Source organism: Rhinoderma darwinii, chromosome 10, assembly GCF_050947455.1.
Source record: "Rhinoderma darwinii isolate aRhiDar2 chromosome 10, aRhiDar2.hap1, whole genome shotgun sequence".
Classification (NCBI taxonomy): Eukaryota; Metazoa; Chordata; class Amphibia; order Anura; family Rhinodermatidae; genus Rhinoderma; species Rhinoderma darwinii.
The window spans coordinates 102,965,996-102,993,792 of record NC_134696.1 but is presented as its reverse complement, the minus strand read 5'-3'; the positions used below and the strand labels follow the sequence as shown (position 1 = coordinate 102,993,792).

Here is a 27,797-nt window from a genome sequence, read left to right as displayed (position 1 = left end):
CAGCATTGACAAAAGGTAATGAGGACAGTTCACCTCCTCCTTCACCTCTGTACATGTCACAGAGCATGCTCACTACACTAACTGTAACAGAGCATGCTCACTACACTAACTGCAACAGAGCATGCTCACTACACTCTCCCATAGAAATCAGTAGGTCAATTTCTGACTTGTGTCGTGACCATATGGTCAAGTAACAGCATCAGCCTATATGTGCCCATCTAATGGCCTTTTCATTTTTTCCCAGATGAAATCCACAAGAGTTAATCAAATTATCAATATTAATCTTGGAGTTATTTAATCTGGACAGAGTGTTAAACTATGACTTTCTAATAAATAGGTAACTCTGTAATATGTGGTCACTCAGGGTCCTCCAGAGGAGTAGCTCTTTCATATGGCCAATAGAGGAAGGTCCTGAGTAAAAAAAAAGATCAAAGGATTGGGTGGGCCGCAACCTAGGTCATTCAGGACAAGCAAATAGAACGGGATCTAGATATTGTTAACAGACACTATAACTGGTACCCTAAAGTTGTCAGGGGCGAGACTTAGAAGCGAGATGGACTCTGATTGGTCAGGCGCTTGGGGAACTTGCTAGTGACCCAGCCTGAGGTGGCCTCCTGGCATGGTGCTGGTAATGGCAGCCATGACTAGGCCTATAGAGCAGTGCTGTATGGCACCCATGTATAATTATATGGGCGTATTAATGCAGTGAACCACACCTAGCCTGACGGAGACTCGTTCTGTACCACTAGCAGAGTTGTTGAGCAAAGCTTTAAATGTGGTTTTTGTAAGTCAGCCTTTCCTCTTCTGTCCAGAGCAGAAGGTCCTGTTATAGCGGACTCGTGTCTCGTAATGAGCACAGACACTTCCTCTTGAACGAAGGACAAACATTAACACACTGATCTATTTCACAAGGAAAAGTCAGTTCTAGAACCGATGTAGAAGGGGGACTCCGGCCAGATCTGCTGAATAGTCAATGTCGGGGTGAAGAACATTCCTGAAGACTGGACCACTTCATACCAAAGAAGAGTAACTCAACGTAAGATCAGTCAACATAGGATTTATCCCACCCTAGGAGAGATGTCCTGGCCAGTCCCCATCTTGTTCTTGACCGTAACCATATTTGGTAAGTTATTTGGAATCTATCTATCTATCTATCTATCTCATATCTATCTATCTATCTATCTCATATCTATCTATCTATCTATCTCATATCTATCTATCTATCTATCTATCTATCTCATATCTATCTATCTATCTATCTATCTATCTATCTATCTATCTCATATCTATCTATCTATCTATCTCATATCTATCTATCTATCTATCTATCTCATATCTATCTATCTATCTATCTATCTATCTATCTATCTATCTCATATCTATCTATCTATCTATCTCATATCTATCTATCTATCTATCTCATATCTATCTATCTATCTATCTATCTATCTATCTATCTATCTATCTATCTATCTATCTCATATCTATCTATCTATCTATCTATCTCATATCTATCTATCTATCTATCTATCTATCTATCTATCTATCTATCTATCTATCTATCTATCTATCTATCTATCTATCTATCTATCTATCTATCTATCTATCTATCGAACACCTTGCTTCTTATTAGTATTACATAGCAACATGCTAATTTTATAACTTTTATAACACTTTCCACTATATACAAACAATTGAATAACTCCATGTAATACTGGTAACGTTGCTTTGAGTAGACGTAGCTTCATTTCTAAGACCTCAAAATTCCGCTTATTCTGAGTGCAGGAAATAAAAGGCCGGAGAATGGACATTGATGAGGTCGTTGAGCGCACCTCCTCCCACTCAATATCCCATGTACAGGGGAGTTGTCATTTTTTGTCACAACTGACCCGAAGCTGTAACCTGGAGCTATTATAAATATAATACCTGGTGCATTCATTCTGCTGATGGTGCCCACAGGGGTTTGTCAGGGATTTTGTCCCACAGCCCCGCAGGCTCATCACTTCTGCAATGCTGATAAGGACATGAGCTCATATATTAGCTCACAGTGGAATTACCTGATAGAATTGGTAAAGTGGTCGAATTATTACCGGTGTTCATTATGATAAAAGTAAATAAGGAAAAAAAACATTTATTAAAAAAATATTGATTGTTCAAACCTATAAATCTGGACAAATTTTCACTGATTTCGAGTGCCATGATCTCTAAACTTATCATCTTCCTGAAAAAAAAAAAGAGTGGGAGCCACTATGATAGCAGACGTTAAACAGTCAACTAGACAACTTGGAAGGTGATCATACTCACTGAGGTTGAGCAAGAGGAAGAAACAATCAATCGATCGATCGATCAATCGATCAATCAATCGATCACAATCAGTCACTCCTAAGTAGAAGAGACTAAAAGGGGACGTACATTAGAAAGTAATGGTGCCAGATGTCGGACTCACATGGAAGGAGGAGGTGTCAGGGCATGTGACCCTCAAGAACTGAGAAAGATCTGTAGACGGTGTCTATTATAAACTGGCACCTCATCTCAATACCAGCTTCAGGGGGCACCATTTCATTATATTGACAGACCTCTTTATTCAAGACTGAATACGTTTATTGCCACACTCGGTTATTGTATGAAGAGATTCTCAGGCTCAACCCCTTAGTGACCAGCCCATTTTAGGCCCTAATGACCAAGCCATTTTATTCGTTTTTCTATAGTCGCATTCAAAGAGCTATAACTTTTTTATTTTTTTCGTCTACATAGCTGTATGAGGGCCTGTTTTTTGCGGGATTAGTTGTACTTTTTAATAGCACCATTTTAGGGTACATTTTATTAACTTTTTTTTGGGGGGATTATAAAAAAAACCTGAAATTCCACCATTGTTCTATGCGGTTTTAAATTGACGCCGTTCACTGTGCGGCGTAAATAACATGTTACCTTCATTCTATGGGTCGGTACGATTACGGCGATACCACATATGTAGAGGTTTTTTATGTTTTACGACTTTTGCACAATAAAAACACTTTTGAACTAAAATTATTTGTTTTTGCATCGTCGCTTTACAAGAGCCGTAATTTTTTATTTTTCCGGGCTCCTAGCATCATAGTTATGTACGATGCTAGGAGTCCCTGCCTCTATGTGGAACTACTATCCCGTACTGAAAACATGATTACAGTACGTGACAGTTGTCCGGCAGCGAGGCAGGGACTCCTAGCATTGTACATAACTATGATGCTAGGAGCCCGGCTCCCTGCAGTGTGTTCGGTCCGGGACTTGCGGCCGAAATAAGTTCCGTTCTTTACAGACCGAACACGCTTGTGTGAATCCAGCCTAAGAAATAAAGGAAATCCCGGGTGAAGCCCTACCAAGTCTTTGCCCATTCTCTGCCCTGGGTTTGGTGGTAGTTTTGCCTTTGGCTGAAGACCTGAGTCATCTTGCACAGGCTACTAGGGACAGGCTTCCGGACAACCACATCTGAAAAACCTGTGGTTATCAGGCAGCGTATCCCTAACAACCGGACTGTCAGACAGGACTCTACGATCAGCTGGAGGGTGGACTGGCACTTTCAGTAGGGAGAAGATGTAGCCCATTTGCGGCCGTTGGGTCATACCATAAAATACCTTTTTAATGAATTGTTAAAATTGATAGAAACATGATACACGGAGAAGGAATCTTAAAATGTGAAAATCTTGAAGGCGTCGCAGAAACTTTTCTCAACTTCCTCTAATACTCAGAAAAACCTGTGAAATTTCTCAACACAAGTAAACAATATCCTGGTAACGTTACCCCCAATATTAAGATCCCTACATGCGCGGTCGCAGATAACGGAGCCCCACCCTGGACCCAGACTGAGGAGCCTCTGCATAGAGCAGCCCCTCTTCTACAGTAGGAATGGGGGCCATATGCTACTAAATGGTGCTGGCGATAACAGCTCATCATGGGTGAGGCGGGGGGGGGGGGGGGGGGGGGATTTACATTAGGAGAATGGGTGTTGTCCAGATTGGGACCTGCTCTAGAGATACAGTGGCCACAGGGGTAAATTAACCATTCTTAGATTCGGATGGGCATCAACTTTTTTCTTTTTGGAAGACCCAAGAAACACCGACGTAGTTATTTGGACCTGCTGTTTGTGCAGGGGTGGTGCAGTATAGAAACCCACAATCATATACCCTATAAGGGATTTCAGAGTTCAGGATTTTCTCGGCAGAAGTGGAGAGCGGTTACAAAGAGCGTCTCTCTCTCTGGAGGACCTGTCCTGTCCTTTATTACATAGACAACACATTGATATGAATGGACACTGTGTAATGCTTCACTTCTCCTGTGGTGGCACTGCAGGAAAATAAAACACTTACTGCCAGTTTCCCCCAAAGCTGATCACTAGGGCTCCCAGCAGGGGGGCACTTTATAACTGGCTTATTGCCAAGGGGCCCTTCTTACAAGTAGTGATTGTTCAGCAGACAAACCCTTTCAGCAGTTTGCCAAGATGACTGCTGGAGCCTTTGTAAGTATATACACATTTTTAGCGGCCATCTGGATGGGGCAGTGGGGGGACTCTGCAGGGAACATGATGTCATCATTGGAGGTATTCTTTAAGATTATTTACTAATTATGGTTACATTAAGGCAACATGACGCCAGCAGCTACGGGACCGGCGTGCCGTATATAAGGGCATCATCATCCCATCAGTGTTGGGGGCACCGTTTTGCTTTTTGCCTTTTCTAGAGTCCGTACAAAGTTTGTTGGTCCCAAACAAAAACATTTAGTGGGTTGTGTCCGGTTCTTGATCAACCATCCGAAAAGTCTTTCCAAATGTAGGAATATTGAGGGACAAATAAATATGTGATTTCTTTTGATGTCTCTTTAAGAAGAGCAGAGGAAATGGATTTCCAGAATGAGGAACTCTCTGCCGGATTGTACAATGAATATCGTGAGCGGCGAGTCTGAAATAAAACCGTTACCAGGAAACGCCAAATATTTACCCTCCGATGCTGCAATAAAAACGGTGGCTCCATATTTAATATATTCAGTTCTAGACATTGAACAGCATCTCATTTTGTGGCATGAAGTGGAAGGGTTAATTAAAAAATGATGCAATATTGGTTTATATTATAAAGAAGTTCTCCGCTTTGGACAATCCCTACTTGTTAGAGGGCTTTCTTGCCAATAAGCTGTTCACATATTGTCCCCCTTGCTCGGTCCCCCAGCGATCAGCTATGATATTGAGGGGAGATCAGACAGTAAAATTGTTTCATTTCCCTGCAGCACCACCGCAGGGGAAATGAAGTATTACAGCGTCCATTCATATGACTGGCTTGTCTATGTAATACAGGAGCCGGGGCGAGAGACACTCTTTGTAACCGCTCTCCACTCAAGATGAGGAACCTAAAAAGGGAACTTATTAACTCAGAAGTCTCTAAGAGGGTATATGCAAATGGGATTTCTAAACTGGACAATCCTTTTAAGTGTGTCCCTTATTAAAGATCCACAATCAATAATAAATTCAATATTAATATAAATTTGAATTCCCTCCCCCCATGATCCTCTTGTATATATATTTTTGTTGGACTTATTCTTTAATTTAATTACAGGTTACTAAAACATCTGACTAAAGAAAGTAACAGGGGGCGGGGCTATGACAACCACCATTAAAAATTATTGTACAGTAATTATTCTTATTATAAATGCAGCAGCTGTTACTTAAAGAGGATCTGTCGCCTCTACTGACACGTCTGTATAGTAAATAATTGTATTCCTCATGAAATAATTCTGGAGCATCTTTTCTTAGAACTCTACCTTCTACAGTTCCTCTGTTATTCCTCCAAGAAATATTTGATGAAATTGACAGCTGGGTGTTACCAGTTGGGGGTGTGTCCCTACATGGACTTGCACTGACCAATCAGTGCTGACTGAGTGAGTCTGTGTGGGGACGCACCCCTTTGACAAGGTGAATGGGAACACCCAGTTGTCAATTTATTTATACATTTCTAGGAGGCGTAACAGAGGGTCAACACAACACAGAAATTTAAATAAACATGTCCCAGAATTGTTATTTCATGGGGAATATAAGAATTTACTAAAATAGACATGTCAGGAGAGATGACCGCCCTCTTTAAAGAGGCTCTGTCACCAGATTTTGCAGCCCCTATCTGCTATTGCAGCAGATAGGCGCTGCAATGTAGATTACAGTAACGTTTTTATTTTTAAAAAACGAGCATTTTTGGCCAAGTTATGACCATTTTTGTAATTATGCAAATGAGGCTTGCAAAAGTCCAAGTGGGTGTGTTTAAAAGTAAAAGTCCAAGTGGGCGTGTATTAGGTGCGTACATCGGGGCGTTTTTAATACTTTTACTAGCTGGGCGCTGTGAAGAGAAGTAACATCCTCTTCTCTTCAGAACGCCCAGCTTGTGACAGTGCAGATCTGTGACGTCACTCACAGGTCCTGCATCGTGACGGCAGCAGAGGCTACAGTTGATTCTGCAGCAGCATCAGCGTTTGCAGGTAAGATCGACTTACCTGCAAACGCTGATGCTGCTGCAGAATCAACTGTAGCCTCTGGTGCCGATGTGGCCGTCACGATGCAGGACCTGTGAGTGACGTCACAGATCTGCACTGCCAGAAGCTGGGCGTTCTGAAGAGAAGAGGATGTTACTTCTCATCAGAGCGCCCAGCTAGTGAAAGTATTAAAAACGCCCCGATGTACGCACATAATACACGCCCACTTGGACTTTTACTTTTAAACACACCCACTTGGACTTTTGCAAGCCTCATTTGCATAACTACAAAAATGGTCATAACTTGGCCAAAAATGCTCGTTTTTTTAAAATAAAAACGTTACTGTAATCTACATTGCAGCGCCTATCTGCTGCAATAGCAGATAGGGGCTGCAAAATCTGGTGACAGAGCCTCTTTAACTATGTGGTTTGTGTATATTATAATCTCCTAAAATCCCTATACAGATAAATCAGAAGAGGGATTATGTAATTTTAGGGGAGTTACACTTCTCATATTGGACTAATCCCCTTCCCTTTTGGTTAGAGAAGCAGTTATAGAGATATTGTGGGAAGTGTTGTATTTGTTTTATGTTTATACGGTTATAAATAGAATCATATTAGTATTTGGTAACAATAGTAGCAGGGGGCGGGGCTGTGACAACAAGTTATTGAATAGTAAATCACATGATTACCTCATCAAAATGTTATAGTGCTACACAGGAAAAGGCTAACAATCTGGAAGGGGAATGATGCACTTTGAGTGGAGTTACCCTTTAATATGTGTTATATTTTTTGTATGGCAAATTGTATACAGTGAGTCATATACCCTACGCGTGGTGCAGACCTTGTGAGACATAATTTGTAGGTCATCTAACCACACGACTGGACACCTGCTGAAGTAATCCGAGTTATGTGATAACGCGCTTCCTGTTCGGTTTTTTGTCACATAGAATTTAATGTAAATTGGGCTGCAGGAAAGATCTATCTTCATGGTCTGTCTATCTATCTATCTATCTATCTATCTATCTATCTATCTATCTATCTAATATCTATCTATCTCATATCTATCTCATATCTATCTCATATCTATCTCATATCTATCTCATATCTATCTCATATCTATCTCATATCTATCTATCTATCTATCTAATATCTATCTATCTAATATCTATCTATCTATCTAATATCTATCTATCTAATATCTATCTATCTATCTATCTATCTCATATCTATCTCATATCTATCTATCTCATATCTATCTATCTCATATCTATCTATCTCATATCTATCTATCTCATATCTATCTATCTCATATCTATCTATCTATCTATCTATCTATCTATCTATCTATCTATCTATCTATCTATCTATCTATCTATCTATCTATCTATCTATCTATCTATCTATCTCATAAATAAAAAGATATTTTTTTTAAACAAAATTGTTATTTCTTTTTTTAGGGTCTGCCTTGGCACAAGAAGGTGAGTAATGATGTCCATAAAACTATTCGGCTTAATTATTAAATTGGTAAGGTTTAAAATATAGAAAAATCCCAAGAGATTAAAACAAAAGAAATGACCATCAGTCATGTAAGAGAAAGTGATTATTCTTATTATTTGTAGGATGTGGAAATTGTTTTCAGCTCAACACTGGGACCATTGTTGGAATTGTGATTTGTGATGCAATCTTCACCCTAATGATTGCAGGCCTTTCCTTCTGGATATCAAATAAAGTCCAAAAGAAGAAATACCAGGGTGAGCGATCAGAGACCGAATATTGTAGATGATGACTAATTATATTTACTCAGCTATTGTTCTGGTCCCCATATACAAGAATATAACTACTATAATACTGCCCCTATATACAAGAATATAACTACTATAATACTGCCCCTATATACAAGAATAGAACTACTATAATACTGCCCTTATATACAAGAATATAACTACTATAATACTGCCCCCTGTATACAAGAATATAACTACTATAATACTGCCCCTATATACAAGAATATAACTACTATAATACTGCTCCCTATATATACAAGAATATAACTACTATAATACTGCCCCCTATATACAAGAATATAACTACTATAATACTGCCCCTATATACAAGAATATAACTACTATAATACTGCCCCCTATATACAAGAATATAACTACTATAATACTGCTCCCTATATACAAGAATATAACTGCTATAATACTGCCCCCTATATACAAGAATATAACTACTATAATACTGCCCCCTATATACAAGAATATAACTACTATAATACTGCCCCTATATACAAGAATATAACTACTATAATACTGCCCTTATATACAAGAATATAACTACTATAATACTGCCCCCTGTATACAAGAATATAACTACTATAATACTGCCCCTATATACAAGAATATAACTACTATAATACTGCCCCCTATATACAAGAATATAACTACTATAATACTGCTCCCTATATACAAGAATATAACTGCTATAATACTGCCCCCTATATACAAGAATATAACTACTATAATACTGCTCCCTATATACAAGAATATAACTACTATAATACTGCTCCCTATATACAAGAATATAACTACTATAATACTGCTCCTATATACAAGAATATAACTACTATAATACTGCTCCCTATATACAAGAATATAACTGCTATAATACTGCCCCCTATATACAAGAATATAACTACTATAATACTGCTCCCTATATACAAGAATATAACTACTATAATACTGCTCCCTATATACAAGAATATAACTACTATAATACTGCCCTTATATACAAGAATATAACTACTATAATACTGCTGCTATATACAAGAATATAAATACTATAATACTGCCCCTATATACAAGAATAGAACTACTATAATTATCTTTATTATTTGAAAACTTGCAACAAAATATTACAATACCTTTGCAATACACTCATAACAGATAAAGAAAATAAACGTATGTCTCTTAATAACATCACAATCATTAAACAAACCATAATATATGAATATTGCGCCAGTATAGATTGTTTCAACTATTTTCCATGATATTATTCTAGACAGTATTACAGGAGAGTTCTTCTTTATTGGTGACCGGGCAGCATCGCGCACACCACAGATGGTACACGGTCACCACATTTATGACATATAGTGAACCTCTATGATATAAACTGAGTTCGGGGTAGAAGTCTCTATACAGCAGCTGAGAGCTTCACTGTCCCACTAGATGTGGTGACTGCAGGGACACAGCAGGGACATTACTCTGTAGATAAGTCTCTTGTATAAAGATGACATTGGTTTTGTCGTCAGACAGACGCTGGAATATCGCCCGCCACCTGCTCCTATTCTTCACACTGTTCACATTAATAGGAGGTGATTTTCAGCCTCATCCTGGTTACATGTCTTTCCTACTTTTTTTCCTTCTTCCACTACTATGTCCTGTAACACCCCATCTTTTGGTGGACATATGGGGGTCAGCATCTTCATCCAGAGGTTCGTTGTCTGGGTTGTGTGAGGAGACTTGCTCCATCTCTGCTTCTTCTTCCTGGTCATCTTCTCCCAGCGCACAGTAACGTCCACCAGTTATCGCCAGCACTGGAGACTCCTGTGATTTCTTTGCAGTAGTGATTTTTTTCCTAGAAGAATCATCTGTTTTACTTCTCCTTTTAACCGTCTGAAATCCCTCCTCATCCATACTGGTCGCTGCGGCTGGATCAGCTGGTTTTTTACTGGTCGCTGCGGCTAGATCTGCTGTTTTTTTACTGGCCGCTGCGGCCGGATCAGCTGGTTCCTTACTGTTCGCTGCGGCTGGATCAGCTGGTTCTTTACTGGTGTTGGGCAGATGTTTAGATGCTTTGGTGACAGAGTGACTGGATATTTTGCTTTTAGCATGACCTCTATTTTCAGTGGCTGGTGACACTTGTGCAGCATCCACAGATGGGACATTCGTCCCTGGAGCAGGGTCTCTGGTACTTCGGCTTACATCATCGCTGGGACTTCCAGGTTCTGGGGTTGTATCTACACATATGGAGACATCCTCCTGCTCTTCCTCCATGGCTCCTTTAAAGGCCTCCTCCTTATTATGTTCTGCATGCGGACACTCCCGGAATGTATGTCCAGGTCCTAAGCACAGGTTACAGATGACAGGTCCTGTACAATCGTCCTTCACATGCCCAAACTGACCACATAGTGAGCACTTAATACGGGAACAGTTGAATGCCAGGTGTCTGCCCCCACATCTATGGCACCGTCGCGGTTGACAAGGGTAGTAACATACGCCTCTCTCCGAGCCCAGGTAGAATGAGTGCGGCAGATGTCTGGTCACTCCATTCTCCTGAACCAGCTGGATCTTGACAGAATATCCTCCATTCCAGATCTCCTCCTCATCATAGATCTTTGCTGGCAGTCTCTTCACCTCACAATATCTGCTCAACCAGTGCTGCAAATCTGCCAGAGCCACCACCTCAGACTGGAACAGGACGGTGGCGGTGACTACCTGGGGTTTAGTCAGCGGGATGACATGTAGATGCTCCCACATCGCGTGCTCCTTTGTATCGTTATAAATACTCCAGAATAAGTCTAGACTATATTGCAGCTTGAAACTGATGTCATAATTCCTGCTGGAGGGAACGTGGATCAGAGCGAACACCTCAGAAGCTTTAAACTTCATAAAATCCTTCAACAAAACTTTCCCAATGTAGAGTCTGGAGGGGAGGTTTTCCTCTGGTCCTGAGTACCTGATTCTGACCGCGTTCCTCCTCTGAGGTGTGGGGTTAGTCGGTCTTGTGACGCTGGAGAACAGTCTCCTGTACTGAGGTCTGTCAGCAGGTGGGTCAGGACTGGACCTCTCCTCAGCTGATTGTACTGCAGATCCTCCTGTGTCTGCTCCTGATCGCTGTGTAACCTGTACTCCATTCACTGACACTGCAGACGGCTGAACCTCCAGAACAGGGTCTACAATGTCCGCCTCAGCCTGTGCCGCTGGTTCATCAATCTCCGCGCTGAGCGAGGTCTCACTTATAATATCCGGACATGAGGCACTTTCTTGCTCACTCCCAGGAGTGCCACTCGCATTCACTTCATCTGTACTGCACATAGAGTTTACTGCAGTTAACCCCTCGTCAGCTGGCACACATTTCTCTGCAGCTTTAGCAGCATTTTTGTTGACTGATTGCACAGACCCCACACATGATGAGAGATGTGATCCTCCAGCCACTGCACACTCATATCTTCCAGGGTTTCCCTGCTCCACAATATTATATACAGTCTTATAGTCAGTGTCTTTTTTTGCAATGATATTTTTTCTCTTCACAGTTTGGGCTCTGGTCTCCCTTTTGTTCTCAATTGCCCGGTTCTTTATTTTGGGTACTGTGCATGATTCTTTCTGCAATCTCTCCTTCAATATCACCAGCTCACGTGTGCAAACATCCAGACACTCACATTTCATCAGCTTTGCCTTTGGATCAGTCTCTTGGTTAATTTCAGTTCTCAATTTGCGAACTTGCATTTCCATTTTAAAGATATTTTTCTTTGTCATTTTTGTGCACAATTCACCAACATCGTGAGATTCAGTTGACTCACCAGCCACCATTTCCAGATCATCACCTCCACCATCTCCATGCTGCAGGCCAAACTCCAGACTCTGGGCTTTCCCAGGATCATCAGCCCAGGACCCCTCCCCTCCACCTGGGTCAGAAGCCATGCATAGTCCTAACAGGGAGCTCACAAGCACACGTCTATCCTCTCCTATGGACAAGAATAGAACTACTATAATACTGCCCCCTATATACAAGAATATAACTACTATAATACTGCCCCTATATACAAGAATATAACTACTATAATACTGTCCCTATATATGAGAATATAACTACTATAATACTGCTCCTATATACAAGAATATAACTACTATAATACTGCCCCCTATATACAAGAATATAACTACTATAATACTGTCTCCTATATACAAGAATATAACTACTATAATACTGCTCCTATATACAAGAAAATAACTACTATAATACTGCTCCTATATACAAGAAAATAACTACTATAATACTGCCTCCTATATACAAGAATATAACTACTATAATACTGCCTCCTATATACAAGAATATAACTACTATAATACTGCTAATATATACAAGAGTATAACTACTATAATACTACCCCTATATACAGGAATATAACTACTATAATACTGCCCCTATATACAAGAATATAACTACTACAATACTGCCCTTATATACAAGAATATAACTATAATACTGCCTCTATATACAAGAATATAACTTCCATAATACTGCCCCTATATACAAGAATATAACTACTATAATACTGCCCTTATATACAAGAATATAACTACTATAATACTGCTCCTATATACAAGAAAATAACTACTATAATACTGCCCCTATATACAAGAATATAACTACTATAATACTGCCCCTATATACAAGAATATACCTACTATAATACTGCTCCTATATACAAGAAAATAACTACTATAATACTGCCCCTATATACAAGAATATAACTACTATAATACTGCCCCTATATACAAGAATATACCTACTATAATACTGTCCTCTATATACAAGAATATAACTACTATAATACTGCCCCCTATATACAAGAATATAACTACTATAATACTGCTCCTATATACAAGAATATAACTACTATAATACTGCTCCTATATACAAGAATATAACTACTATAATACTGCCCCCTATATACAAGAATATAACTACTATAATACTGCTCCTATATTCAAGAATATAACTACTATAATACTGCCCAATATATACAAGAATATAACTACTATAATACTGCCTCCTATATACAAGAATATAACTACTATAATACTGCCCCTATATACAAGAATATAACTACTATAATACCGCTCCTATATGCAAGAATATAACTACTATAATACTGCCCCCTATATACAAGAATATAACTACTATAATACTGGCCCTATATACAAGTATATAACTACTATAATACTGCCCCCTATATACAAGCATATAACTACTATAATACTGCCTCTATATACAGGAATATAACTACTATAATACTGCTCCTATATACAAGAATATAACTACTATAATACTGCCCCATTATACAAGAATATAACTACTATAATACTGCCCCCTATATACAAGAATATAAATACTATAATACTGCCCCCTATATACAAGAATATAACTACTATAATACTGCCCCCTATATACAAGAATGTAACTACTATAATACTGCCCCCTATATACAAGAATATAACTACTATAATACTGCCCCCTATATACAAGAATATAACTACTATAATACTGCCACCTATATACAAGAATATAACTACTATAATACTGCCCCCTATATACAAGAATATTTCTACTATAATACTGCTCCTATATACAAGAATATAACTACTATAATACTACCCCTATATACAGGAATATAACTACTATAATACTGCCCTTATATACAAGAATATAACTACTATAATACTGCCTCCATATACAAGAATATAACTTCCATAATACTGCCCCTATATACAAGAATATAACTACTATAATACTGCCCTTATATACAAGAATATAACTACTATAATACTGCTCCTATATACAAGAATATAACTAATATAATACTGCTCCTATATACAAGAATATAACTACTATAATACTGTCCCCTATATACAAGAATATAACTACTATAATACTGCTCCTATATACAAGAATATAACTACTATAATACTGCCCAATATATACAAGAATATAACTACTATAATACTGACCCCTATATACAAGAATATAACTACTATAATACTGCCCCCTATATACAAGAATATAACTACTATAATACTTCTCCTATATACAAGAATATAACTACTATAAGGGCATGCCCACACGTGGCGGATTTCCTCCGCAACTGTCCGCATCAATGCCGCACAGAATCTGCGTTGCAGATTCTGCGGCGGATCTGCCCAAAATGTGCAGTAAATTGATGCGGACTAGTTGCTGCGGACTGCGGTAAAAGTGCTTCCCTTCTCTCTATCAGTGCAGGATAGAGAGAAGGGCCAGCACTTTCCCTAGTGAAAGTAAACGAATTTCATACTTACCGTCCGTTGTCTTGGTGACTCGTCCCTCTTTCGGCATCCAGCCCGACCTCCCTGGATGACGCGGCAGTCCATGTGACCGCTGCAGCCTGTGATTGGCTGCAGCCGTCACTTAGACTGAAACGTCATCCTGGGAAACCGAACTGGAGACAGAAGCAGGGAGTTCTCGGTAAGTATGAACTTCTATTTTTTTGACAGGTTGCTGTATATTGGGATCGGTAGTCACTGTCCAGGGTGCAGAAACAGTTACTGCCGATCGCTTAACTCTTTCAGCACCCTGGACAGTGACTATTTACTGACGTCTCCTAGCAACGCTCCCGTAATTACGGGAGCTCCATTGACTTCCTCAGTCTGGCTGAAGACCTAGAAATACATAGGTCCAGCCAGAATGAAGAAATGTCATGTCAAAAAAGCAAGACGCATCCGCAGCACACATAACATGTGCATGACAGCTGCGGACTTCATTGCGGAAATTATAATCTCCATTGAAGTCAATGGAGAAATTCCGCCATGAGTCCGCAAGCAGTCCGCCACAACTCTGCAACATCCATTGCATGCTGCGGACACCAAATTCCGCACCGCAGACTATGCTCCGCAGCGGAATTTTCAGCCTCGTCTAAACGAACCCTACTAAATAGAAGTGGAAGTCAATGGAGAAACGGCTCCGCTGCGGAATTCAAGAGCAATTACGCCACGTGTGGCTTTGCCCTAATACTACCCCTATATACAAGAATATAACTACTATAATACTGCCCCCTATATACAAGAATATAACTACTCTAATACTGCCCCTATATACAAGAATATAACTACTATAATACTGCCCCCTATATACAAGAATATAACTACTATAATGCTGCCTCTATATACAGGAATATAACTACTATAATACTGCCCCCTATATACAAGAATATAACTACTGTAATATTGCTCCTATATACAAGAATATAACTACTATAATACTGCTCCTATATACAAGAATATAACTACTATAATACTGCCCCCTATATACGAAAATATAACTACTATAATACTGCCCCCTATATACAAGAATATACTACTATAATACTGCCACCTATATACAAGAATATAACTACTATAATACTGCCCCCTATATACAAGTATATAACTACTATAATACTGCTCCTATATACAAGAATATAACTACTATAATACTACCCCTATATACAGGAATATAACTACTATAATACTGCCCCTATATACAAGAATATAACTACTATAATACTGCCCTTGTATAAAAGAATATAACTACTATAATACTGCTCCTATATACAAGAATATAACTACTATAATACTGCTCCTATATACAAGAATATAACTACTAGAATACTGCCCCCTATATACAAGAATATAACTACTATAATACTGCCCAATATATACAAGAATATAACTACTATAATACTGCCTCCTATATACAAGAATATAACTACTATAATACTGACCCTATATACAAGAATATAACTGCTATAATACAGCCCCCTATATACAATATAACTACTATAATACTGCTCCTATATACAATATAACCACTATAATACTGCCCCTATATACAAGAATATTACTACTATAATACTACTCCTATATACAAGAATATAACTACTATAATACTGCCCCCTATATACAAGAATATAACTACTATAATACTGCCCCCTATATACAAGAATATAACTACTATAATACAGCTCCTATATACAAGAATATAACTACTATAACACTGCCTCTATATACAAGAATATAACTACTATAATACTGCCCCTATATATAAGAATATAACTACTATATTACTGCCCCCTATATACAAGAATATAACTACAATAATACTGCCTCCTATATACAAGAATATAACTACTATAATACCTCCCCTATATATAAGAATATAACTACTATAATACTGCCTCTATATACAATATACCTACTATAATACTGCCTCTATATACAATATACCTACTATAATACTGCTCCTATATACAGGAATATAACTACTATAATTCTGCTCCTATATACAAGAATATAACTACTATAATACTGCACCTATATACAAGAATATAACTACTATAATACTGCCCCTATATACAAGGGTATAACTACTATAATACTGCCCCTTGTATACAAGAATATAACTACTATAATACTGCCTCCTATATACAAGAATATAACTACTATAATACTGCCCCCTATATACAAGAATATAACTACTATAATACTGCCTCCTATATACAAGAATATAACTACTATAATACCTCCCCTATATATAAGAATATAACTACTATAATACTGCCTCTATATACAATATACCTACTATAATACTGCCTCTATATACAATATACCTACTATAATGCTGCTCCTATATTCAAGAATATAACTACTATAATACTGCTCCTATATACAAGAATATACCTACTATAATACTGCCTCTATATACAATATACCTACTATAATACTGCTCCTATATACAAGAATATAACTACTATAATACTGCCCCCTATATACAAGAATATAACTACTATAATACTGCCCCCTATATACAAGAATATAACTACTATAATACTGCCTCTATATGCAATATACCTACTATAATACTGCTCCTATATACAAGAATATACCTACTATAATACTGCCTCTATATACAATATACCTACTATAATACTGCTCCTATATACAAGAATATAACTACTATAATACTGCCCCTATATACAAGAATATAACTACTATAATACTGCCCCCTATATACAAGAATATAGCTACTATAATGCTGCCCCTATATGCAAGAATATAACTACTATAATACTGCTCCTATATACAAGAATATAACTACTATAATACTGCCCCTATATACAAGAATATAACTACTATAATACTGCCCCCTATATACAAGAATATAGCTACTATAATGCTGCCCCTGTATGCAAGAATATAACTACTATAATACTGCTCCTATATACAAGAATATAACTACTATAATACTGCCCCTATATACAAGAATATAACTACTATAATACTGCCCCTATATACAAGAATATAACTACTATAATACTGCCTCCTATATACAAGAATATAACTACTATAATACTGCCTCTATATACAAGAATATAACTACTATAATACTGGCCCCTATATACAAGAATATAACTACTATAATACTGCCTCCTATATACAAGAATATAACTACTATAATACTGCTCCTATATACAAGAATATAACTACTATAATACTGCCCCTATATACAAGAATATAACTACTATAATACTGCCCCTATATACAAGAATATAACTACTATAATTATCTTTTTTATTTGAAAACTTGCAACAAAATATTACAAAACCTTTGCAATACACTCATAACAGATAAAGAAAATAAACGTATGTCTCTTAATAACATTACAATCATTAAACAAACCATAATATATGAATATTGCTCCAGTATAGATTGTTTCAACTATTTTTCATGATATTATTCTAGACAGTATTACAGGAGAGTTCTTGTTTATTGGTGGCCGGGCAGCATCGCGCACACCACAGAGGGTACACAGTCACCATATTTATGACATATAGGAAACCTCTAGGATATAAACGGAGTTCGGGGTAGAAGTCTCCATACAGCAGCTGAGAGTTTCACTGTCCCACTAGATGTGGTGACTGCAGGGACACAGCAGGGACATTACTCTGTAGATAAGTCTCTTGTATAAAGAGGATATTGGTTTTGTCGTCAGACAGACGCTGGAATATCGCCAGCCGCCTGCTCCTATTCTTCACACTGTTCACATTAATAGGAGGTTATTTTCAGCCTCATCTTGGTTACATGTCTTTCCTACTTTTTTCCTTCTTCCACTGCTATGTCCTGTAACACCCCATCTTTTGGTGGACATTGGGGGGTCAGCATCTTCATCCTGAGGTTCGTCATCTGGGTTCTGTGAGGAGACTTGCTCCATCTCTGCTTCTTCTTCCTGGTCATCTTCTCCCAGCGCACAGTAATGTCCCCCAGTTATCGCCAGCACTGGAGACTCCGGTGATTTCTTTGCAGCAGTGATTTTTTTCTTAGAAGAATTATCTGTTTTACTTCTCCTTTTAACCGTCTGAAATCCCTCCTCATCCATACTGGTCGCTGCGGCTGGATCAGCTGTTTTTTTACTGGTCGCTGCGGCTAGATCTGCTGGTTTTTTACTGGCCGCTGCGGCTGGATCAGCTGGTTCCTTACTGGTGTCGGGCAGATGTTTGGTGACAGAGTGACTGGATATTTTGCTTTTAGCATGACCTCTATTTTCAGTGGCTGGTGACACTTGTGCAGCATCCACAGATGGGACATTCGTCTCTGGAGCAGGGCCTCTGGTACTTCGACTCTCATCATCGTTGGGACTTCCAGGTTCTGGGGTTGTATCTACACATATGGAGACATCCTCCTGGTCTTCCTCCATGGCTTCTTTAAAGGTCTCCTCTTTATTATGTTCTGCATGTGGACACTCCCGGAATGTATGTCCAGGTCCTAAGCACAGGTTACAGATGACAGGTCCTGTACAATCGTCCTTCACATGCCCAAACTGACCACATAGTGAGCACTTAATACAGGAACAGTTGAATGCCAGGTGTCTGCCCCCACATCTATGGCACAGTCGCGGTTGACCAGGGTAGTAACATACGCCTCTCTCCGAGCCCAGGTAGAAGGAGTGTGGCAGATGTCTGGTCACTCCATTCTCCTGAACCAGCTGGATCTTGACAGAATATCCTCCATTCCAGATCTCCTCCTCATCATAGATCTTTGTTGGCTGTCTCTTCACCTCACAATATCTGCTCAACCAGTGCTGCAAATCTGCAAGAGCCACCACCTCAGACTGGAACAGGACGGTGGCGGTGACTACCTGGGGTTTAGTCAGCTGGATGACATGTAGATGCTCCCACATCGCGTGCTCCTTTGTATCATTATAAATACTCCAGAACAAGTCTAGACTATATTGCAGCTTGAAACTGATGTCATAATTCCTGCTGGAGGGAACGTGGATCAGAGCGAACACCTCAGAAGCTTTAAACTTCATAAACTCCTTCAACAAAACTTTCCCAATGTAGAGTCTGGAGGGGAGGTTTTCCTCTGGTCCTGAGTACCTGATTCTGACCGCGTTCCTCCTCTGAGGTGTGGGGTTAGTCGGTCTTGTGACGCTGGAGAACAGTCTCCTGTACTGAGGTCTGTCAGCAGGTGGGTCAGGACTGGACCTCTCCTCAGCTGATTATACTGCAGATCCTCCTGTGTCTGCTCCCGATTGCTGTGTAACCTGCACTCCATTCACTGACACTGTGGATGGCTGAACCTCCAGAACAGGGTCTGCAATGTCCTCCTCAGCCTGTGCCGCTGGTTCATCAGATATCAGACTGTCAATCACCGCGCTGAGCGAGGTCTCACTTATAATATCCGGACATGAGGCACTTTCTTGCTCACTCCCAGGAGTGCCACTCACATTCACTTCATCTGTACTGCACATAGAGTTTTCTGCAGTTAACCCCTCGTCAGCTGGCACACATTTCTCTGCAGCTTTAGCAGCATTTTTGTTGACTGATTGCACAGACCCCACACATGATGAGAGATGTGATCCTCCAGCCACTGCACACTCATATCTTCCAGGGTTTCCCTGCTCCACAATATTGTACACAGTCTTATAGTCAGTGTCTTTTTTTGCAATGATATTTTTTCTCTTCACAGTTTGGGCTCTGGTCTCCCTTTTATTCTCCATTGCCCGGTTCTTTATTTTGGGTACTGTGCATGATTCTTTCTGCAATCTCTTCTTCAATATCACCAGCTCACGTGTGCAAACATCCAGACACTCACATTTCATCAGCTTTGCCTTTGGATCAGTCTCTTGGTTAATTTCAGTTCTCAATTTGCGAACTTGCATTTCCATTTCAAAGATATTTTTCTTTGTCATTTTTGTGCAAAATTCACCAACATAATGAGATTCAGTTGACTCACCAGCCACCATTTCCAGATCATCACCTCCACCATCTCCATGCTGCAGGCCAAACTCCAGACTCTGGGCTTTCCCAGGTTCATCAGCCCAGGACCCCTCCCCTCCACCTGGGTCAGAAGCCATGCATAGTCCTAACAGGGAGCTCACAAGCACACGTCTATCCTCTCCTATGGACAAGAATATAACTACTATAATACTGCCCCCTATATACAAGAATATAACTACTATAATACTGCCCCTATATACAAGAATATAACTACTATAATACTGCCCCTATACACAAGAATATAACTACTATAATACTGCCCCCTATATACAAGAATATAACTACTATAATACTACCCCCTATATACAAGAATATAACTACTATAATACTGCCCCCTATATACAAGAATATAACTACTATAATACTGCCTCTATATGCAATATACCTACTATAATACTGCTCCTATATACAGGAATATAACTACTATAATACTGCCCCCTATATACAAGAATATAACTACTATAATACTGCTCCTATATACAAGAATATAACTACTATAATACTACCCCCTATATACAAGAATATAACTACTATAATACTGCCCCCTATATACAAGAATATAACTACTATAATACTGCTCCTATATACAAGAATATAACTACTATAATACTGCCCCCTATATACAAGAATATAACTACTATAATACAGTCTCTATATGCAATATACCTACTATAATACTGCCCCTATATACAAGAATATAACTACTATAATACTGCCCCCTATATACAAGAATATAACTACTATAATACTGCCCCCTATATACAAGAATATAACTACTATAATACTGCCCCCTATATACAAGAATATAACTATTATAATACTGCCCCCTATATAGAAGAATATAACTACTATAATACTGCTCCTATATACAAGAATATAACTACTATAATACTGCCCCTATATACAAGAATATAACTACTATAGTAATGCCCCCTATATACAAGAATATAACTACTATAATACTGCTCCTATATACAAGAATATAACTACTATAATACTGCCCCCTATATACAAGAATATAACTACTATAATACTGCTCCTATATACAAGAATATAACTACTATAATACTGCCCCCTATATACAAGAATATAACTACTATAATACTGCCTCTATATGCAATATACCTACTATAATACTGCCCCTATATACAAGAATATAACTACTATAATACTGCCCCCTATATACAAGAATATAACTACTATAATACTGCCCCCTATATACAAGAATATAACTACTATAATACTGCCTCTATATGCAATATACCTACTATAATACTGCTCCTATATACAGGAATATAACTACTATAATATTGCCCCCTATATACAAGAATATAACTACTATAATACTGCTCCTATATACAAGAATATAACTACTATAATACTACCCCCTATATACAAGAATATAACTACTATAATACTGCCCCCTATATACAAGAATATAACTACTATAATACTGCTCCTATATACAAGAATATAACTACTATAATACTGCCCCCTATATACAAGAATATAACTACTATAATACTGCCTCTATATGCAATATACCTACTATAATACTGCCCCTATATACAAGAATATAACTACTATAATACTGCCCCTATACACAAGAATATAACTACTATAATACTGCCCCCTATATACAAGAATATAACTACTATAATACTGCCCCTATATACAAGAATATAACTACTATAATACTGCTCCTATATACAAGAATATAACTACTATAATACTGCCCCCTATATACAAGAATATAACTACTATAATACTGCCTCTATATGCAATATACCTACTATAATACTGCTCCTATATACAGGAATATAACTACTATAATACTGCCCCCTATATACAAGAATATAACTACTATAATACTGCTCCTATATACAAGAATATAACTACTATAATACTACCCCCTATATACAAGAATATAACTACTATAATACTGCCCCCTATATACAAGAATATAACTACTATAATACTGCTCCTATATACAAGAATATAACTACTATAATACTGCCCCCTATATACAAGAATATAACTACTATAATACAGTCTCTATATGCAATATACCTACTATAATACTGCCCCTATATACAAGAATATAACTACTATAATACTGCCCCCTATATACAAGAATATAACTACTATAATACTGCCCCCTATATACAAGAATATAACTACTATAATACTGCCCCCTATATACAAGAATATAACTATTATAATACTGCCCCCTATATAGAAGAATATAACTACTATAATACTGCTCCTATATACAAGAATATAACTACTATAATACTGCCCCTATATACAAGAATATAACTACTATAGTAATGCCCCCTATATACAAGAATATAACTACTATAATACTGCTTCTATATACAAGAATATAACTACTATAATACTGCCCCCTATATACAAGAATATAACTACTATAATACTGCTCCTATATACAAGAATATAACTACTATAATTCTGCCCCCTATATACAAGAATATAACTACTATAATACTGCCTCTATATGCAATATACCTACTATAATACTGCCCCTATATACAAGAATATAACTACTATAATACTGCCCCCTATATACAAGAATATAACTACTATAATACTGCCCCCTATATACAAGAATATAACTACTATAATACTGCCTCTATATGCAATATACCTACTATAATACTGCTCCTATATACAGGAATATAACTACTATAATACTGCCCCCTATATACAAGAATATAACTACTATAATACTGCTCCTATATACAAGAATATAACTACTATAATACTACCCCCTATATACAAGAATATAACTGCTATAATACTGCCCCCTATATACAAGAATATAACTACTATAATACTGCTCCTATATACAAGAATATAACTACTATAATACTGCCCCCTATATACAAGAATATAACTACTATAATACTGCTCCTATATACAAGAATATAACTACTATAATACTGCCCCCTATATACAAGTATATAACTACTATAATACTGCCTCTATATGCAATTTACCTACTATAATACTGCCCCTATATACAAGAATATAACTACTATAATACTGCCCCCTATATACAAGAATATAACTACTATAATACTGCCCCTATATACAAGAATATAACTATTATAATACTGCCCCCTATATAGAAGAATATAACTACTATAATACTGCTCCTATATACAAGAATATAACTACTATAATACTGCCCCTATATACAAGAATATAACTACTATAATACTGCCCCCTATATACAAGAATATAACTACTATAATACTGCTCCTGTATACAAGAATATAACTACTATAATACTGCCCCCTATATACAAGAATATAACTACTATAATACTGCTCCTATATACAAGAATATAACTACTATAATACTGCCCCCTATATACAAGTATATAACTACTATAATACTGCCTCTATATGCAATTTACCTACTATAATACTGCCCCTATATACAAGAATATAACTACTATAATACTGCCCCCTATATACAAGAATATAACTACTATAATACTGCCCCCTATATACAAGAATATAACTACTATAATACTGCCTCTATATGCAATATACCTACTATAATACTGCTCCTATATACAGGAATATAACTACTATAATACTGCCCCCTATATACAAGAATATAACTACTATAATACTGCTCCTATATACAAGAATATAACTACTATAATACTACCCCTATATACAAGAATATAACTACTATAATACTACCCCTATATACAAGAATATAACTACTATAATACTGCTCCTATATACAAGAATATAACTACTATAATACTGCCCCCTATATACAAGAATATAACTACTATAATACTGCTCCTATATACAAGAATATAACTACTATAATACTGCTCCTATATACAAGAATATAACTACTATAATACTGACCCCTATATACAAGAATATAACGACTATAATACTGCTCCTATATACAAGAATATAACTACTATAATACTGCTCCTATATACAAGAATATAACTACTATAATACTGCTCCTATATACAAGAATATAACTACTATAATACTGCCCCCTATATACAAGAATATAACTACTATAATACTGCTCCTGTATACAAGAATATAACTACTATAATACTTCCTCCTATATACAAGAATATAACTACTATAATACTGCTCCTATATACAAGAATATAACTACTATAATACTGCCTCCTATATACAAGAATATAACTACTATAATACTGTCTCCTATATACAAGAATATAACTACTATAATACTGCCCCTATATACAAGAATATAACTACTATAATACTGCCCCCTATATACAAGAATATAACTACTATAATACTGCCCCTATATACAAGAATATAACTACTATAATACTGCTCCTATATACAAGACTATAACTACTATAATACTGCCTCTATATGCAATATACCTACTATAATACTGCTCCTAATAATATTTTTTATATTTTTCTCTATTATTTTTATTTCTTTAGAAAGATTGAAGAAACTGAAGAAGATTTCTTCTGGAAATGAAGCTACTTACGCGGTGATTATGATGTTTCACATTATTCTTTATATTTTTGATGTAATATGTGATGAACATTATCCCTTGACATAAATAAAAAAAATCACACTTAACTATTCGCTAATATCTTAGCGATGGGACAATTCCGTGCTTAGCCTCCAATTTCATTAGCCCCGTGTACCCCTGAGGACGCTACTAGTTAGCGAAACATGTCGGGGGGGGGGGGGGGCTCTAATTGTTGTTTTTAATTCCTGCCTTAGCCGAATTTATTGCCTTATTCATCCAAGCGTGGCATTCTGCCTCTTGACTGACCTGCTGATGTCAGTCAGCATTTACTTTTGGCTGTTTGCATACTTTGCTGGACTTTACCAGCTGGCTGCTTTCACTCTACTTCGGCTTCTGGCAGTGACAATTTTAAACTGTTATATGTGGTCTGTTCTTTGCTATGCGTAGCCTAATAAAAATTTAAAAGTGCAAATAAATTTATTTTCTATTAATAATTTGGGTAGTCAGGAAAAAGGGTTCTGTTGGCCTGCAGGCATTCCTTCTTTTGACTATATGCATTGTACCTGCTGACTACCTAGGGTCACAATCTGTCTTTTCTGGCCTCCAATTTAGACACAACAGTGCGGTAAAGTTTCTCTTGCAGGAAGATGCCTCCCAGTCTTAGAATGTTAAGCAAGCACTATGATCAAAACATACATGACCCCCCTATAACGTCACTAAATCTTCTTTCATATGTCTTGCTCCCTTCTCTCCCTAGGAACTGCATGGACAAACGGCGGACATTTACAATGACCTAAACGCTTTACGTAATTGACTTTTGGCTTTTTGAAACCCTTCTAATGAGATATTGAATCCTTTTCTGCTTACGGACCAGTCGTTGCACCGGCATCACACCTGTAGAAGATACATCATCAGAATGTCACGGCTTGAACATGTTATTCCCATTGATACCAAGAGTTGGAAAAGAGAAGAGTGAGAAAGGACTAGAAAGTTCCACCTGTCTCTGACGTATCATTGCTTTAGCTTCCATTTACTATTTCTTTTAGGTTATGCACTTAAAACATCTTTGACCTTAGATACATGGTGACAAGCGTTGTTTTTTATCAAAAAAGTTCTACCAGTACAGCAAAGCCATGACCATAACCTATCTGCCTTGTGTACTGTATTGTGGTTAGTCAGTCCTGAGCAGTTCTGTCACCATTACTGTAATTTAGACCAAATAGGTTTCTTTTTGATTTTTCTATAAAAAATAAAATGTCTCTTTCTTAAAGGGCAACACAGTGGCCTTGCAACTTACCTAAACAGATCCGTGTGATATAAAATACAGTATATACTGACCAGGAATTGCTCATAGATGTTAATGTACAGGAGTTAGTATAAGAGACAACACTTTCATAGAAAATTACTGGGACAATTCCTTTCTTTCTCATGAAATAATTAAAAAGTTAGTTGAGACATTCAAGATCTCATCTTGTCTCCTGCAATATTCTCCTCTATGGTCTATCTATAAATTGACTTGCATTTTACACTCAGCTTATTGTCCTCTCCTCTTATGTCTTGAAGGCAACTCCTCTCTCTAAGTCCCTTTATTGGTCACCATAAAAATTCAATACAAAGTCTTGGCTCCTCCATACATTTTCTCATTAACCTCCTGTTACCAAGCCAAATGTAACCTTCACTCTGTACAATATCATCTACTCTTCTACTCTCCTACCCTCTCATACTCTCTTCTCTTCTCCTACCCTTTCCTCCTCTCCTTTCCTTTCCTCTCTTCTCTTTGTTCTTTCGCTCTTCTCTGCTTTTCCCCACCCTATCCTCCTCACTTCCTCTACTCTCTTCTCTTCTATTGTTTTTCTCCTCCCCTACCCTCTACTTCTTTCTTGTCTCCTTTCCTCTCCTGTCTTCTCTTCTCCTTCCAACCAACCCTACCCTCCGCTCTTTCCCTACTCTCTTCTCCTGTCTACTCTTCTACTTCCCACCCACTCCTCCTTTCTTGTCTCCTCTCATCTTTTCTCATCTCCTCTCTACTCTCCGCTTTCCCTACACTAGTCTTCTGTTTACTCTTCTGCTTCCCTGACCTCTCCTCCTTTCCTCTCCTCTCTTCTCCTCTCTTTCCCTACCCTCTCTTCATCTCTTCCCCTACTTTCATCTCCTGTATACTCTTCTGCTTTCCTATCGTCTCCTCCTTCCATGTCTCCTTTCCTCTCATCTCATCTTTTATCTTCTCCTCTCTACTCTTCTCCACTCACCTCTCCTCTTTTCTCGTCTTCTTTCTCCTCCTTTGTTCTCTTCTGTTCTCCTCTTTCCTCCTCTCTTTCTCTACTCTCTCCTGTGCCTCTCCCCACCTCTTGAATATGGTACCAAATGCCAATTGATGCTCTACTAGACTTTAAGTCATAAAATCCATCCTTCAAAAATTCCCCTTATAAGAATATAATCATTATGAAGCTTCTCTTCGATAACTATCTTGGCACCACCACCTCTAAATGTGCAGTATTGACATCCCTAAACCTGTTGTTTCTATCCTCCATTCCCTATAGATTGTAAGCTTATACTGCCACAATTCTCCCAATGTATTTTGTTACTGTTATGTGTGTTTTGCTTTGATAATTGTAATGTATGTTTATGTTCTTACATTGTACAGTGCCACAGAA

At 37.5% G+C, this 27,797-nt stretch overlaps 1 protein-coding gene across 1 annotated transcript; it reads left to right on the top strand.

Annotated features, from left to right (window-relative positions):
• Positions 1–818: 818 nt before the first annotated feature.
• TYROBP (transmembrane immune signaling adaptor TYROBP) lies at positions 819–27,797 on the top strand. Its single transcript, XM_075839069.1, has 5 exons — positions 819–1,123; positions 7,943–7,963; positions 8,105–8,236; positions 25,106–25,158; positions 25,901–27,797. Exons 1-5 carry the CDS (start codon positions 1,078–1,080, stop codon positions 25,955–25,957), a joined length of 309 nt encoding a protein of 102 aa, XP_075695184.1. The 5' UTR covers positions 819–1,077; the 3' UTR covers positions 25,958–27,797.